We start from the raw sequence: 16,105 nt of genomic DNA, 5'->3' as shown, positions 1-16,105 counted from the left end.
GGTGCACTTGAGCACCAGGGACATGTGAATATATATTTTTATTACCTCTTTAAGGTTGAAGCCACACTTTGCAGAAAAGCTGCATTTTTTTTGTTGCAGATTTTGCAGAGTTATTTTTAGCCAATGTCAAGAGTGGATTCAGCAGGGAGAGAACTATAGCGCATCTTTTATATTTTTCATTTCTTTTGAAGCCACTCTGAGCTTTGGAAAAAAAAATTGCAGCAAAATTTACAACAAAAAAACAGCTATTTCAAAAACTTGAGGCCTCCTAAAGAAGAAACCTGAATAAGACTTATGTCAATTAGTAAGATTGGACAGGACAGCAGAGAGGGGTCCAAATAAATTATGATGCAAAGAACAAGACAGTTTAGGTCCTTATACTCAATGGACAGCTTCATATTTAGTCCTCTTTATTGGGACTTTTGAAAACCTATGAGTGCTCTTCTATGTCTATCATTCATAACTACAAATGTGCATCCACCACAGACAATCTTGGGACTAGCGGGGGACCCAGCTGTTTATTAGTATTGGTATGTCCACATGAGATTATCTGGAATTTCAGATGAACAATCTTCAGCTCTATACATTAACAACAAGGTGGACCAGCACTGGACCAATCTCAAAAACATGCCGCTGAAATTTTCTGCTTAGAAATTGACCTGTGATGCTGATTTTTGCAACATGTCAATTTATGCTGCAGATTATCCTCAGGGAATTCAATAAGGAAGTCAAAATCCTCAACAAAACCCAATTGTAGATTTTGCTGTAGATTATCTGTTATGGAAGGTAAAAAACACTATGGTCCCCCTCCATCGTCCTCTAGTGATAATGTGTGATCTGAGATTGGCTGCTGTGGTCACATGTTAGACACATTGTGTGTGTGTGTAAATACAATGTTTGGTGGGGTAGGGGGAACAAGGGATATCTGTCATGGGAGCTCCAAGAAATCAGCAACAATCAGTGCAAAATTGTCACTGTGGATTTACTTCTGGCTAGTTGTAGACTTACTGTAGAAATTTTCTGCAGAAAATTGACTCACATCAATAGGAATTTATAGGAATTTATCCTGCAATATATCTTTGTATCAGTAAAAAACAGTTACAGGGTTTTCATAAAAACGTAATGAAATTTAAATTTGTAGACAGTTGAAAGAATTTTTGCAAATATGAATATTTTTTAAAAAAGACTTGCAGTTTTAAAGATTTTCTCTAACCATCTTAGAGATGACAATTTGTTGTCTTGATGGGTTGCCAGTACAGATGAGTGAACACTGTTCGGATCAGCCGATCCGAACAGCACGCTCCCATAGAAATGAATGGAAGCACCTGTGACGCCGGCCGCCAGCAAAGTCAGCGTCACAGGTGCTTCCATTCATTTCTAAGGGAGCGTGCTGTTCGGATCGGCTGATCCGAACAGTGTTCGCTCATCTCTAGTTGCCAGTGGACACAACCATAAATGCAGGAACTTTCTATGGTCTGGCACCATGATTTCCTTATTTGGGTCAGGTTATCTTCTTGTGCATGCACTGTCCGTGCCTGATAGCCATGATTTCCTTATTGTGGACAGGTTGAGTGTCGAAGGGGGCATTCACACGGAGTAAAGTGGAGCTCAGCAGAATCAGCGCTGATAAAAAGACTCCCATTGAGTTCAATGGGTTCCGTCTTCCGCACGGAACACATTGAAATCAATTGGTTAAAAAGCTTCCCATTGATTTCAATGTGTTCCTCTTTTTATCAGCGCTGATTCTGCCGCGAGTTATTGTGGCAGAATCAGCACCACTTTACTCTGTGTGAATACCCCCTAAGAGGATGTTCACATTAGCGTTCGATTCTGTCAGCAGTGTCCGTAGCTATTGTCCATTACAACATTTTAATAACAGACAATAGCTGAACCGTCAGAATTTCCATTCAGTTCAGTGGGATTTTATCTTGTCTGTGTGCGTTTGTGTCCCTTTACACCCAAGTCCGTTTTTTTCCAGTGGACAAAAATATCCTAAATGCAAAGACTTTTCTGTGCGTTAGAAAAAAACGTACGGCAAGTGTCCATTATTTGTCCTATGTGGAAAAGCGTTTCCGTTGGTATAATTGACATACTGCAATTTTCAAAAACACAAGCATTTTTGAAATTGCAGCTTTTCCACTGCAGATTTTTTCTGCAATATGTCAATGGATTAGCCAGATAATTTAATCCACAGCGTTTTTTTCCACTGTGCCAACACGCTGCTGTTTTGCAACGTGGAGCCCCGGCCTACTACTCTGCACAATTTTCAATTATACAAATTTTTTCAAATCTAAGTATGGTTACATTCCTGAGAAAATTCCTTTAAGATCATCTTTGATGAGTTCTCTATTATAGACTCTTTTCACCAACATTTTAGGAGGTCAGTTCATACTGCAATTTATATAAAGCTTTATTGATATTTATGAACATATTCCAAGGAAAGCTACTGTATATATAAATTAGGTTTAGTTGCCAATACTGGGCACACTGGCAGGACAGTGGCATGGTTGTGGCAGGGAAAGGTAGTAACAGTCTAATTGAACATTAGGGCTCATACAAAAAAAAAAACAACACACCCACCAAAAATTGAACCTATGATGTATTTTCCCCATTGACACCACATTTAGAAAAAAGTAGGCAGGGCTTGAGTGGTGCCTGTGTTAATGAATGCCCCCCATTTTCCTCATATCCTAGGTCACTGTTCCTGGGACCATTCTGCTATGATATGTGATATGATATTCTATTAGCATTTGCAGTTTTACCATGAAGTACAGATTGTGGGCCACTAGGTAGTCTGAAGGAGGCCAGAATTAATGAATGTTATAGGAGTTTCCCTTTATCAGCCATTGCCTACCTCAGAGATAATGAATAGTTCATAAACCACTGTTACATTTACTAACACAAATACCTACGTATCTTTGGAATACTGATAAGAATAAACAAAATTGCTCCTTGAAGGTAAACATTGAGGAAAAAAAATTCTCAGTGGATCTTTGCCATTGTTCTTGTATGATGGGATCCAGTCTCCCCACCATGGAACAAGTATGAAAATGATCGCCAGGACATGAAGCAACAAGGAAAGAAGCAGTTGTTACACAATGGTCGGTCAGATCATCTGTCCATTATCAATGTGCCCTTATGAAAAAGTCCCATATGTTGATGACAGTCATACTTCATCCTGGACTGGAATGGGGTTGACATGGCCTTCATCCACCTGCTTCCTGCGCACCTCTGGGGGAGGACGAGGAGGGGGGTTCTCTGGTGGACGCTTAATGGTCTCTGCCACTTTAAGTTTTGGTGGAGCTTGTGGTTCAATGGGGCGCCATTCCTCACCATATATCGCAGCCTACACACATGAAAGAAACATTAATGAGTAAAATGAATCAAAAGTTAGGAAAGAACTTCAAATTATTAATTTTATATTAATATTATATATATATATATTAAATTTAAGGGATGACAGGAAATTGAAAATTCTGAACATTCCCCTATCTTAAGCCTCCTGCACATGACTGCATTCAATTCTGCAAACACTGTCTGTATGAGGGCCATATTTCCTCTACTGTGCGCGGCCATATAGATTAATAGTATATATAATATACATACTATATATAATGCAGATATGATGCAGTGAACTCCTGAACGGCCCCATCACTAGAACAGCTTTATGTCAGTCTAGTATGGTAATGATCAGGCCATTCAGGAGTTCTCTGCACATCAAGTGGACCATGTTTGTGAGGACAGGAGGCCTTAGTGGTAGATTTCCAGAGTCTCTCACAATCCAGAAGTCCATATAGATGACATGATTATTGTTAGTAATTTGGAGCTTTTTTTTGGACCCACAGACATTGACAGCTTCTTTGAACCATACTCCCATGGATACTCTATAGATCTACTGCCAAAAACTATTATGCTGTAAACCAGAATCATATTTGTGAGGAACTGGAATAATATCTGAAAAATTAAGTATTCAGCACTCCATGATCTGATCTGGATAGATTTCGGATATGTGATATTAGAGTTAACAGGTTTTTGGTCGGTGGATTATATTTCCTGGAGTTACTGTTTTGCTACAACAACACATCCATGTTCCTGGACTTTTAGCTACACCCGAAGTGTTGGATTTAGCCCTTATGCAGCACACGCAATTACGTTATACATTTGATTATTACAACAGATAATGCCAATGTATACACGCCGCTCCGTGCTCCTACACAGACCTGTCTCCACTTTGGCTCCAGGTAACCCCATGTTTAATGTCCTGACGCTAAACACCATCTGTCCTGATATTGTTCAGCATCCAGACATAGCATGCAATAGCAAGATAATGTCAAAATGGAAACAGACCTGAGAGGAACAAGGATCCAGAAGTAAATATTGGCTATTGCATGTTGTAATAAACCAAAAGGTAATTGCCTATTGTATGACTGTTTGGTGACAAATAAAGGAGGTGTTGTACTTTGAGGATCAATCCTGGGTTAAAACATGGAGCTGTGCAGCACAGGGGGTCTGGCATTTAACTGGACAATATAATACTGCATGCTGCACTATGCTGTCCAGATTTTTTTACCTGTAACTGGGAGCGATTTCTATAAAGAAGGGGTGTAGTCTAAAGATTTTCATTAGGGCGATCGCAGACAAAATTTTGTTTGAGACCCCTGAAATGCCACTCCTGGTTATACCCTTTGGGTGTCCAGTAATAATCTGATTGTACAGGACCTGCTGCTGAGATCTCACATGTTCAGCTGTTATCATTGGATGATCTTGATACTATATTACCACTGGAGTATTTATGCGCCCTGGACACCCCTTTATTACATCTACATGGCCTAATGTGACGGAATATCTCAATAACATCAGGGATACTCACCAGGAAGTAAATGATGGCGGCAATACCAAGACATACAGTGCCCAAGATGGTGGCCAGGATAAAGCCTCCAGGTACTGCCAACCTGTGCAACCAAACCAGTCAAGTTAATATATAAACTTTATCGCATTCAAATTCCATTTCAAGGAGTTGTCCCACAAGTAAATATTACATCAGTCTGTTAATACCTGGCAAACAGGAAACTATTGCGTTTTATGTATAACTGACATGCTGTTTTACAAAAAGTAGAGTATAGTAAAACTGTGATTTTCTGTGAAAAGTGCTGCGGAATACAACGTGATATGTCTCCGCCACAGTCTTTTCTGCACTGCTTTTTGGCTGTAGCTCACTACGTGGGGCCTTAGCCTAAGTCAGTTGTGCCTCATGCCTGTTGGGGCCTTTATTAAATGGCAGTCTTAAATCATAGCTAAACTTTCAGACAACTTTTGATTCTCTGGCAGTATTTGTCTCATTAATAGATGTAACAAATTAACACATTTTGGCTCCTTTTAGACTTTCCGTTGCTTACCTAGGAGGATATGTAGCTGCATATATATTTTTCAATCCTAACTGCGTTTTCAACCAGTGATATCTCTTACAGGTAGAACTACATCCTTAGTATCATATGAAAGTAGGTTTCTACTTCTACTATGCTCAAGTTATAGCTATTTGAAGTGTAAAAGCGCCAGGGAAGATGGTAGGGGAATCGAATTTTTACTGCGTTTACCGCGTGGTATTTGACCGAGTACGAGTCGGTCGAATACCTACTCAATTGAATACTACTCGCTCATCTCTACTAAACATCCTACATTATTACACGGCAAAATACAAGTTATGTTAAAATCAGACCAGTTCGGGATAAACGTCCATCACTGGAAGTACTCACCCGGCATGTAAAATAGCACGAACATAATAATTCCGTGTGAGAGGACCAAAAATCTTCACCACTGCTGTCATGTACTTCTGTCCACTGCAAAAACAATATTATAATCCATTAGTGTACAGCTATGATAAGTGACTCCAGCTCATATTGTCTAATGCAAACCTTCTTAAGGCTAAGGTCCCATGTTGCGGAAAGGTAGCTTTTTTGGTTTGCAGATTTTGTTGCAGTTTTATGAGCCAAAACCAAGAATGGCTTCAAAAGGAATGAGCAATATATAGGAAGCTCTTATATTTTTCCCTTCTACTCAATACACTCCTGACTTTGGCTCAAAAGAAAAAAAAAATCGCAACAAAATCTGCAACAAATAAAGCTGAATTTCTGCAACATGGGGCCTTAGCTTTAGGCTAAAGCCTGATGTGGTGTGCCACAGCAAAAAAGCACTGTGGGACAAACCACAGCGATGAGGCATCACGATTATTCCTGCAGCGCTTTGCACAGAAAGTTCACAGAGGTTTCCTCTGTGGAATTTCTGTTTCAATTATACCTATAGGGAAACCACCAGGATTTCTGTAGGTATAGATTGAAATGCCGCGATTTCCAAAACAACTGTGTTTTTTCTGCAGCGTTTACGCCACGTGGGGTCCCTGGCCTAAGGGCTCACATTACAGAAAAGTTGATATTCTTTTGCAGATTTGCTGCAATTTTTTGAGCCAAAACCAGAAGTGGCTACAAAAGGAATGGGAAAATACAAAGGAAACACTCATACTTCTACCTTCTGCTCAATCCACTCCTGGCTTTGGCTCAAAAAACCCCCAAAACAAAACACAACAAAACCTGCATCAAAAAACACTGCGTTTCTGCAATGTGGTGCCTTAGCCTAAAGGTTCAGGGTCCTGTTCCTTCCCTAGCTCATGCTTTACACTGCAATTCATCTTGATCAGATAAGAACAATCTCAGTAAAGTAGCTAGCCCCCAAGAAAAAATAAAATTCAGGTGTAGCAGACTATTACATGGAAGCTGACATAGGGTCCCTAACCAATAATCCAAAATAAATACCGTATTTTTCGGACTATAAGACGCACCTAGGTTTTAGAGGAGGAAAATAGGGAAAAAAATTTTGAAGCAAAAACTGGTAAAATATTTAATATATGGGAGTTGTAGTTTTGCAACAGCTGCAAGGCCACATTGACAGGTGACCCTGCAGCTGTACGGGGATGCATAGAGTGTTTTTTTTTGCGTGGCCAGAAGTACTTTTTAGTTTACCATTTTGGGGAATATCTATTGCTTAGATCACCTTTTATTGAAAAAAAAAACGGTGGTTTATGACATATGATTTTCTACTTTTATATATATATATTCTAGGGACAGGAGGTGATTTAGAACTTTTATTTATTTAATATTTTTATTATATATTTTTAAAGCTTTTTTTTTTTTTTTTTTACTATTTTATTCCCCCCCCCCCCCGGGGCTTGAACCTGCGGTCACTTGATTGCAAGTCCCATAGACGGCAATACAACTGTATTGCTGTCTATGGGACATTCTGTCTATTAGTATTACGGCTGGTCATAGAGACCAGCCGCAATACTAATACAGCAGTGACAGGCCCGGGAGCCTCATTAGGCTCCCGGCTGTCACCCTAACAGGTCGGCTCCTGCGATATCGCCGCGCAGGAGCCGGCCTGCATCTTTACAGGTACGGGGGAGGCACAGGTTCGGGGGAGAAGGGGCCGCTGATACTGACCCGGCATCCGCTGTACTAGAGAGGCGGATGCCGGTGAGGGATAGACGCCGGGGCCTGAGACATCGCTACACTCCTCTGCCCTGCATGAAGCCAGCGGCGGGGGGACGGAGAAGCGGAATAGCATCACTCCTCCCGCTGCTGGCTTCATGCAGGGCAGAGGAGCGCAGCGATGTCGCAGGCCCCGGCACCTGTAATGGCGTCTATCACTTGCCGGCTTCCGCCTCTCTATTACAGCGGATGCCAGGCGCCACATTCGGCCTATAAGACGCGCCCTTCTTTTCCCCCCAAATTTGGGGGAAAAAAGTGCGTCTTATAGTCCGAAAAATACGGTAGTTGCTTATTGTCTGGACTTCTTTAGCTCTGATTGTTCATGAATGACCAAGCACAAAAACACACCTATTTCAATGGCTGAGCATGTAGTCTATAGAACCATTGACAGGAATGATCACAACCATAACCGATATATAAGTACAGGGCACAGTGCACTCACCATCTTTCCATCGTAGACCCCTTCTTCCTTTTGCTCCTAGGGTATTCCAGAAGGGTGATGAATGCACCTGCAGCTCTAGTAGTGAAAGTTAAGGAGTTGCAAATACAGTATGTAGTCTTAGCAACAAGTTTTTATATAAATGCAATTTATAGGGTAGTACTAGGGCCCTTAGTTGAAATCTAGCTGACCTAGTGTAAAGCAGTGGGTGTGGACCCACTGTGTCATGGAACGGGCTACTCCTAAAAGCACTGTCCAGTTGGGCCACCTGTATTCACCTTTTATCCGTCAGGTCACTATCTCTTGGAGTAGTCTTCATTTAATGACAGCTGACCCAGGTGGGTTATGAGACACCAACACGCAGAACCAAAAGAAAAGACAGAGATGTGGAGAAGAAGATGTCAGAATAAGCAGAGCAGGTTCAGAGTTAGGTAAAACAAGCAGAGTTCCAACAGGGGTAACATTAACAGTACTATGGTGAACACTTTTGGACTACATTAGGTACCTTATTGGTCAGGAATCCTCCCATGGGGAGGCTGGAAGAGGTTTGCCCCAAGCAAGTTACCTACAGGCTCACCATTTCTTGGTGCAACAAATCTGATAATAATTGAAGACCGACATTCCCCTGTCGATAAATATGGATATTAAGGGCTAATCCACTACATTATTTCAGTAATATAACATGCCTAGATAAAAATGGAATTGGTGCTTTGACAAAAATGATAATGAATTCAGCAGAAGCATCTGAAGAATTAAAGAAGAGATTTCCAGATGGAGGAGGAAGTTGTACAATTACAGGGTGATACAAATCAGGGAATCCCAGAAAAAACAATGGCATACCTGTACGATGAGAGGCATACTAAGGGTAGGTTAGATTAGTGATCACCGGGGAACTTCCCGGAACAGATCATACACACAGATCAGGAAGAGCTGTCATTCCCTTACTGGTGATCTAAATGTATAGAAATTCACTTCTCTCCTCCAGCAGTGCTTGTGCTCCTCTGCCTGCGTCATATCATCTACCAGCAGCCCAATCGTTTGGGAAAGGTCAATACTAGAACTGAAATATCATAACAATAGTTTTTCACTAAAATAAAAACTTTATTACTGCAACTTCTTGAGTGTTGGATTTTTTTTTCTATGATGACCAGGATATTGTCATATCCGTGACTTTACCGCCTCCTAGTGTTTGGAAAGTTTACAGTCTTCTGAATATTGGCCACACAATGGCTGCCAACACTGTAAGAGGATATGTCTACTTTATCTACATTGTTGCTTGTTACAAAGGATACATTGCATAAGCCCCAAACTCCCAACCTTTAAACTGTCCGGCTACTGCAACAATACCGCCAGAGAGGAGAACTGTAGAGAAGAAACTGGGAACATTAGTCACAGCAAGCAGAAGTAGAAATATTGGAGCCGAGCCACCCAGCTACTGCATATTATACAACGGTGGTTTTCTATATAGTAAACATTAAGACATATTCTTGCAAACACATCTAAAACATTCTACTGAATTTAACTTATTATTTTGTACATTAGAGTCTTTAATTTTGTGGCATTTCACAGAGGTTTGGGGCTTTTTCTTTTGCAGATTGTGGTATTGTGAATCGGGGATTTCAGAAAACACTTTATATACTGTGACGGATTAGAAATACAAGTGCGTGTTACAATAGAAGAAGTTTCCCAGATGGATGAGGAAGCTATAGCTTCTTCAATTACTATTTCAATTACACTGATACAAGAATCCCAGCGAAATAAAGACAATTCTGATAAGAGGTGTTATAAAGTCACATCTGCAGTTTACATTCACTGTGTTGGTATAACTTGTATGATACTCTATGAATATATCTGCTTCATATATTCCTAGAGAACCAACAGAGCATGGAGGAAGCCCTGCCAAAACTACATGAATGCGGCAGCTGCTCCCTTCTCCAGCACATCAATGACACTACTCTATGCACTAGGAGCTGTATACCGTATATTTACACACATTTATGATGGAACATTTATAGTGTGCCAATTGGGGCCAGCAACATTGCATTAATTCAGTCCCTGTGGTCAATTAGTAAGGGAATTTGTATATACACTGTTGTACTGGGAGCTGTATATATACAAGCATATATGAATAAGTACTAAAATCACCAGAAAACATCAGATGTGTGTTTAGGGTGCATCACCTAACAGAAAGCTAAACTATGACTGCAGCTTTAGTTGTGACTGGAGTATACTGAATGATGCAACTCAAGATCAACTGAATATACCCAAAGCAAGTCAACATTTAAAGCTGTAATATGGGTTTAAAACATGGAGCTGCACTCTGAATAGTGCCATCCTGCAGCCTACGTGCGTTGCTGAGGGAGTGCACTCTGCTGGTTTCCTTCATGGTGCAACATTAGCACAGGATATCATTTTAAGAAATACCCTGTGCAGCAACCATCTCTATTTCTACTTCCCTCCAGAAAGATGAACTAAATTATTTCTTACATTTGTGAAATCGGTCATGTCATAGGACATCTGACAGAAGAGGAGGGAGTTTTACAGTTAACTCTTGCAACGATTCACAAGTGTAGACCAAATATACGTGCAGAAGGAATGCACCAAACCAGTCACCAAAAGACAGATACAAGGTACTGAGGTCGTGTTGTGACCTTTTTAAAGGAAGTCTGCCAAATAAACATTAGTTGGGGTTTTTAGCTGTTCTTCTGTAATATCAACTGTAATATCTATTTCTTGAAAATCTGTGTGATACCTCAGAAATGACAGCTGTCGCCACGCTTTCCGAGTCCGCTAATGTCATGTAGTGCTGAGATCAGACGATGTATGACTGCATGACTAGACTTCTTTGCTTTACATGGTCAGTAGAAAGCTGGGTGACAACCCCAAGGATTGTAGTGTCTGCAGGACAGTTTTAAAGAAGGGGTGTACTTCTAAGGCAGGTCATCCTGATCCTGCAGATCCATGATCAGAAGAACATAATACAGAGAAGACATCAGAGGCAGGGAAGCTGTCAGTGGATGTCCTAAGAGGAAGCAGCTAAAGGATACTGAGGTAGAAGTTGCAAATCCTCCTCTTTCCACCAACCCGTCTGTCCTCAATGAATTTCCCCATGGTGAGACTATTAAAGGATTATCTTATCTTATACTGGCCCAGGTGCCTGAGGAGACTTCAGGACCTTTCTGACACAAAAGACGATGCTATTATTATAAAAGATATATAAGAGAGACACAGGGACCTATTACAGGTTTTGCATTGAGGTCCAAAATGTACAGGTTACGTCTCTGGTCAATACCTAGCATTGGTTACCCATATGAGAGATGGAAATTACCAAGAAACAGGGGCAAGTTAATCTTCCGTAGAGAGGCACCATAATAAAAAGAGCCGTTTCTACTACACTTTATATATACACTAATACACAGTATATAGTACGCGAGTCAATAGCAGTGTCAATAAAAAATCATATAGTCATCTTGTGCAATCCCGTATGTGCTGTTTCATGAGATAAAAGAAAGGCTTGCACTCTTTTCATAGATACAAGTACAATTGTGGATTAGGCGGCCAGATGTAGGTGAGCCAGTTTACCGTCCAGGTGTGGCACAAGTCCTGTGAGTTCTGTTACTTCCTCCTCTCACTTCCTCATTCAGTCCTTAGTATAGTGACAATGACATGTTAATGAAAACCCTGAAACTTTCCCGCAAATGTAAAAAATGGCCTTGATGATAAACTGACATCTATAAACGTTCTAGAGATTTCTGCCATCCCACTGCATTATAGATTGGAGCTGTGTGTAGTGTATGGGTCAGTAAAAAGAGCATAGAAGACAAGGATTGGTATCTGAGTGTCACCCGTGGTTTTCACATACATTGAAATGAATTGGCAGAGCTGCACATACAGACAGGTATAGGACCTGCTCCATATTTTGAGGAGCTGAGAAATGAATGGGTCCAACTTTATGCGCAATTGCAGGTCAGCAAAAAACTGTAGCCGTGTCCAGGGAGCTATACTCTGCTATTATCCTCTACAGGAGACAGTAAAAGGTGGGGAAGTATGGCCGCCTATACAAGAATGGGGGCTGACATTCCCAGCATTATGAAAGTACACTATTGACTATTACATCATAATGTAACAGGTGCTAAAATGGTGGACACGGGAAGTATCAGGATATTGTGAGGTGGGATCACTACTGCCCTTCTGTAACTGATGTGGATAGAAGTAATACATATCACCTTTATACATTACCTTACTATATTCAACAATATACGTGTATATAGCCAGGTTACACAATATGTTATCTGTGGTGTTACATGGGACTGCAGGTAACATGATGTATATCTGCCCTGAGAGATAACAATGTGTGTTGTCTGTGGTGTTACATGGGACTAACAGTTACATTATTTGTGCTCAGAGAGTAATAACTTATCTGTAGAGTTACTTGGGACTGCAATGACATAGATAATTCAGATATATCTACAGTATAATGATATAGAAATCAATGTGATAGACAGATACTAATACTCACTTATTCCTGATGCCAGCGCCTGCTCGTTCGCCCACATTGCCCATTCTATCTGCCCCATGGCTGTAAACCACAGAACAGAAGTTTTCAGAGGAACTTGTAGACTCTCGGCAAGGAAATATCACTTCCTGCTGACAAGAACTGTTTGATATAGAGAGCTCTGCCCTCCCATTGTACAGAGTACAACCTCCCTGCACCGCCCTCTTATTATACTTAGTACAACCTCCGTATAACACTGCCCTCCCTACCTAATACATAGTACAATCTTCCTACGCTGCCCTCCATACCTATTTTACATAGTACAACCTCCATATAACACTGCCCTCCGTATCTAATACATAGTACAACCTCCCTACGCTGCCCTCCCTACTTACTATACATAGTACAATCTCCATATAACACTGCCCTCCCTAGCTATTATACATAGTACAACCTCCCTACACTGCCCTCCGTAACTATTATACATAGTACAACCTCCTTTCACTGACTTGCTCATATTATACAGAGCACAACCTTTCTCCACTACTATCCCATTTTATAGAAACATAGAAGATTGACAGAAGATGACCGATCTGCCTTTATGTTATCTTTGGATAGACGTGTTTATTCCAGGCATTCTCACTTACTGAACATCTGCTATAAATAAACAACAATAATAATAATAATAATAATAATAATAATAATAATAATAATCTGCTGGTTTCCAAAACTCAACTACTATTTCAATAAAATAATATTTCCTTTCTAATATTTCCTGCTTCTGATTTCCCCAAACTAATTCAGTTCCCTCTTGTTCTTTTTTTTTCTTAAATACACCTCCCTCACAAACCTTATTTATACCTTTAACATATTTAAAGGTTTCCATCATCTCCCGCTTTCCTTATTACCTTGAAGCTACAGAGATTGTTTAAGCCTCTGCTAATAAGTCTTATGTTTCAGACTCGCCACCATTATTGTAGCCCTTTGCATCCGTTCTATTATATATTTTTGTACTGGATACAGGATTCCAGCTTTGGTCTCACCAGTGCTCTATAAGACGGGATCCCAATCTCTCTGTTACTATAGGTTAGACCCCTAGCTATGCAGCTGAGCATCCAAGCTGCTTTCCATGCTGCCTGACTGTACTCAGCACTCCATAGGATTTTAAGAAGATAAGAATCATCTGCAGGAAAAAAAGGATTTCCTAGATCGATTTGCCACTGCTGGATCTACTCCGGCCGGCTCTTCCCAAGCCTCACAATCGGCAGGGTCTCATTTATACACAAATCTGGAACCGAGCTGAAATCTTCTAGGCTAAAACTTCCGCTCTTTTTTCTCTCCATGATAGTCTTCAGGACTGGATGACCAGGCAGGACTGTAGCCTTTTTTTGATCAAACAAAACAAACTCACTCTGTCCAGAGAGGCTCTGTCCTGTTTCTATAGGTCTTTTTCATTTTTAACTAACTTATCTGTATTTAAATACCGTATATACTCAAGTATAAGCCCAGTTTTTCAGCACCATTTTTGGGTGCCTATAACTAATTGACTTTTTTATTAACTCTTTTTTTTTGTGGATAAACCCCCCCCCCCCCATCAATTCTGGCATTGCATTTTACTTTTTAAATGTTTTTCCGCATGGCACACAGCATAAGTAACACGTTATTTTCATTCTGCGGGTCGGTATGATTACGACGATATCTAATTTATATAATTTTTCTATGCGGTAGTAATTCTGCAGAACAAAAACCCATATGGAGACATAAATCAATGATTTTTGCATCACCATCTTCTGACATGCGTAACATTTTTATTTTTCGGTCGACAGAGTTGGTTGAGGGCCTATTTTTTGCGGGACAACCTGTGCTTTTTATTGGTACTGTTGTGGGGTAATTGTGACTTTTTGATCACTTTTTATAGCATATTTTGTAAGGTGAGATGGCAAAAAATTATAATTTCTGGCGGTTTATTCCGGGGTTTTTTCCGACGTTTACTGTATAGGTGAAATATTGTTTTAGTTTTATTGTACAGGTTGTTACGGACGCGGCGATACCAAATATGCATAATTTTTTTTAATATTTAGGATTTAATTTTAGAAAACTCATTTAATATAGAAAAAGGGAATTTTGGGGCCTTATTTATTGCAGATACTTTTTTTTTTTTTTTTATAACATTTTTTATTTTTCCTATAAGGATACTTGGACCAGCAATACTCTGATTGCTGGTCCAGGACTATAGCCTGCAATACTCGTGTATTGCAGGCTATAGAGGAAGTGTGTCTATGGAGACGCATAGACATACGTCTGGCATCACGGCAGGATCAACCAGGTACATGGGGGAGGTCCTAGAAGCCTGGGGTCACTAGCCAGACCCCGGGCTACATAAAATTCATCAGGGCACCCCCCGATCTTGCTGCGGGGGGTGCCGAGGGGGTCGGTATGTTGCACAACTCTTTAGATGCTACGGCCATGTTTGTCGGTGGCATCTGAAGAGTTAAAAATGCCCGGCAGCTCGTCCCGGCTCTCGGCTGTGTAATACAACCAGGTGCCGATAGTAATGGTGCGGGCACAGCTTCTGACCTGAGCGTTAAGGGGTTAAAGATCTAAATCTATATCTTAAGCACACTGCTGGCTTCAGCTGTACATTATATAGACCAAGCTCATCCATCAATTTGTCAGTGAAACAAGGAAATATAGGGGAAAGGAGAAGTGAAAGAAGACGAAACACTGAGATGGGAAAACCCCATTAAGTATGGGTCATAATGGGAGGTAAAGCGTAGAGGACACGTGTTACATGAGTTATTTGCATGGCACAGTTATAGCATAGATGTATAGATGCACATTATATTTTCTGTCATTGACCATCAATCATCAACTTTATTTCACATGGTGTTGTGAACAACAAACCTGGACCGCTATGGACTGGAACTGTATAGTCTTTAGTGACAAATCAACGTTCTGTTTGGGTTACTATGATGGTGGCATTTTCGTATGCAGGCCTTGTGGCGAGTGCTTCAATCCTGCCTTTGCTTTGGAGCGTCACACTGTCCCAACTACTAGTGCAATGATATAGGAAGCCATCACATATGACAGTCAGTCACCCCTAGTCTCTGTCTCTTATGGCAGGGTTTCCAACTAGCATTTGTTCGGTAGGATAATACTCACCCACACACAGCAAGTGTTTCTGAGGAATGTCTTCACCAGATTGCAACACATCCTTGGCTTGCAATGTACATATATACACATACACACACTGTATACTATAACATATAATTCCAGGCAAAAACCTATAGTACAAATGGCAATATGCTGAACAGACCCTTTCTGTCTCAGAATAATCTAACAAGGTGTAAATGTGGACCTGTCACCTAGTAGTAAATGTTAAATGTCATACATCATTTGCTGTTCATCTGGACACTTTGATGTTTTTCTTTTTAAAATCCTTCCGCCCATTAAAAAAAAAAATACAGCCCCTGAAAGATTACATGTAAAAAAAGACAGCGTATCACAGTACCTTCAAAGTGGATTGCAGAAAAAAATTCCACAGCAATTTAGAAAAACGTTGCTTTTTGTAAATCGCAGCATGTCAGTTATACTTATGGAAATGATGGGTTTTGCCATATTGAGATAATAAAG

The 16,105-nt window shown here is 40.4% G+C and overlaps 1 protein-coding gene across 1 annotated transcript; it reads right to left on the bottom strand.

Annotated features, from left to right (window-relative positions):
• Positions 1 to 2,874: 2,874 nt before the first annotated feature.
• CYBA (cytochrome b-245 alpha chain) lies at positions 2,875 to 12,596 on the bottom strand. Its single transcript, XM_075280629.1, has 6 exons — positions 12,497 to 12,596; positions 9,270 to 9,339; positions 7,981 to 8,055; positions 5,754 to 5,837; positions 4,871 to 4,952; positions 2,875 to 3,346 (listed from the first exon to the last, which is right to left on the bottom strand). The coding sequence occupies exons 1-6, from the start codon at positions 12,552 to 12,554 to the stop codon at positions 3,167 to 3,169; spliced, it is 549 nt and encodes a 182-aa protein (XP_075136730.1). The 5' UTR covers positions 12,555 to 12,596; the 3' UTR covers positions 2,875 to 3,166.
• Between the last annotated feature and the right edge of the window lie 3,509 nt (positions 12,597 to 16,105).

This window comes from Leptodactylus fuscus, chromosome 7 (assembly GCF_031893055.1).
Source record: "Leptodactylus fuscus isolate aLepFus1 chromosome 7, aLepFus1.hap2, whole genome shotgun sequence".
NCBI lineage: Eukaryota > Metazoa > Chordata > Amphibia > Anura > Leptodactylidae > Leptodactylus > Leptodactylus fuscus.
This window is presented reverse-complemented; position numbering and strand designations above follow the sequence as displayed.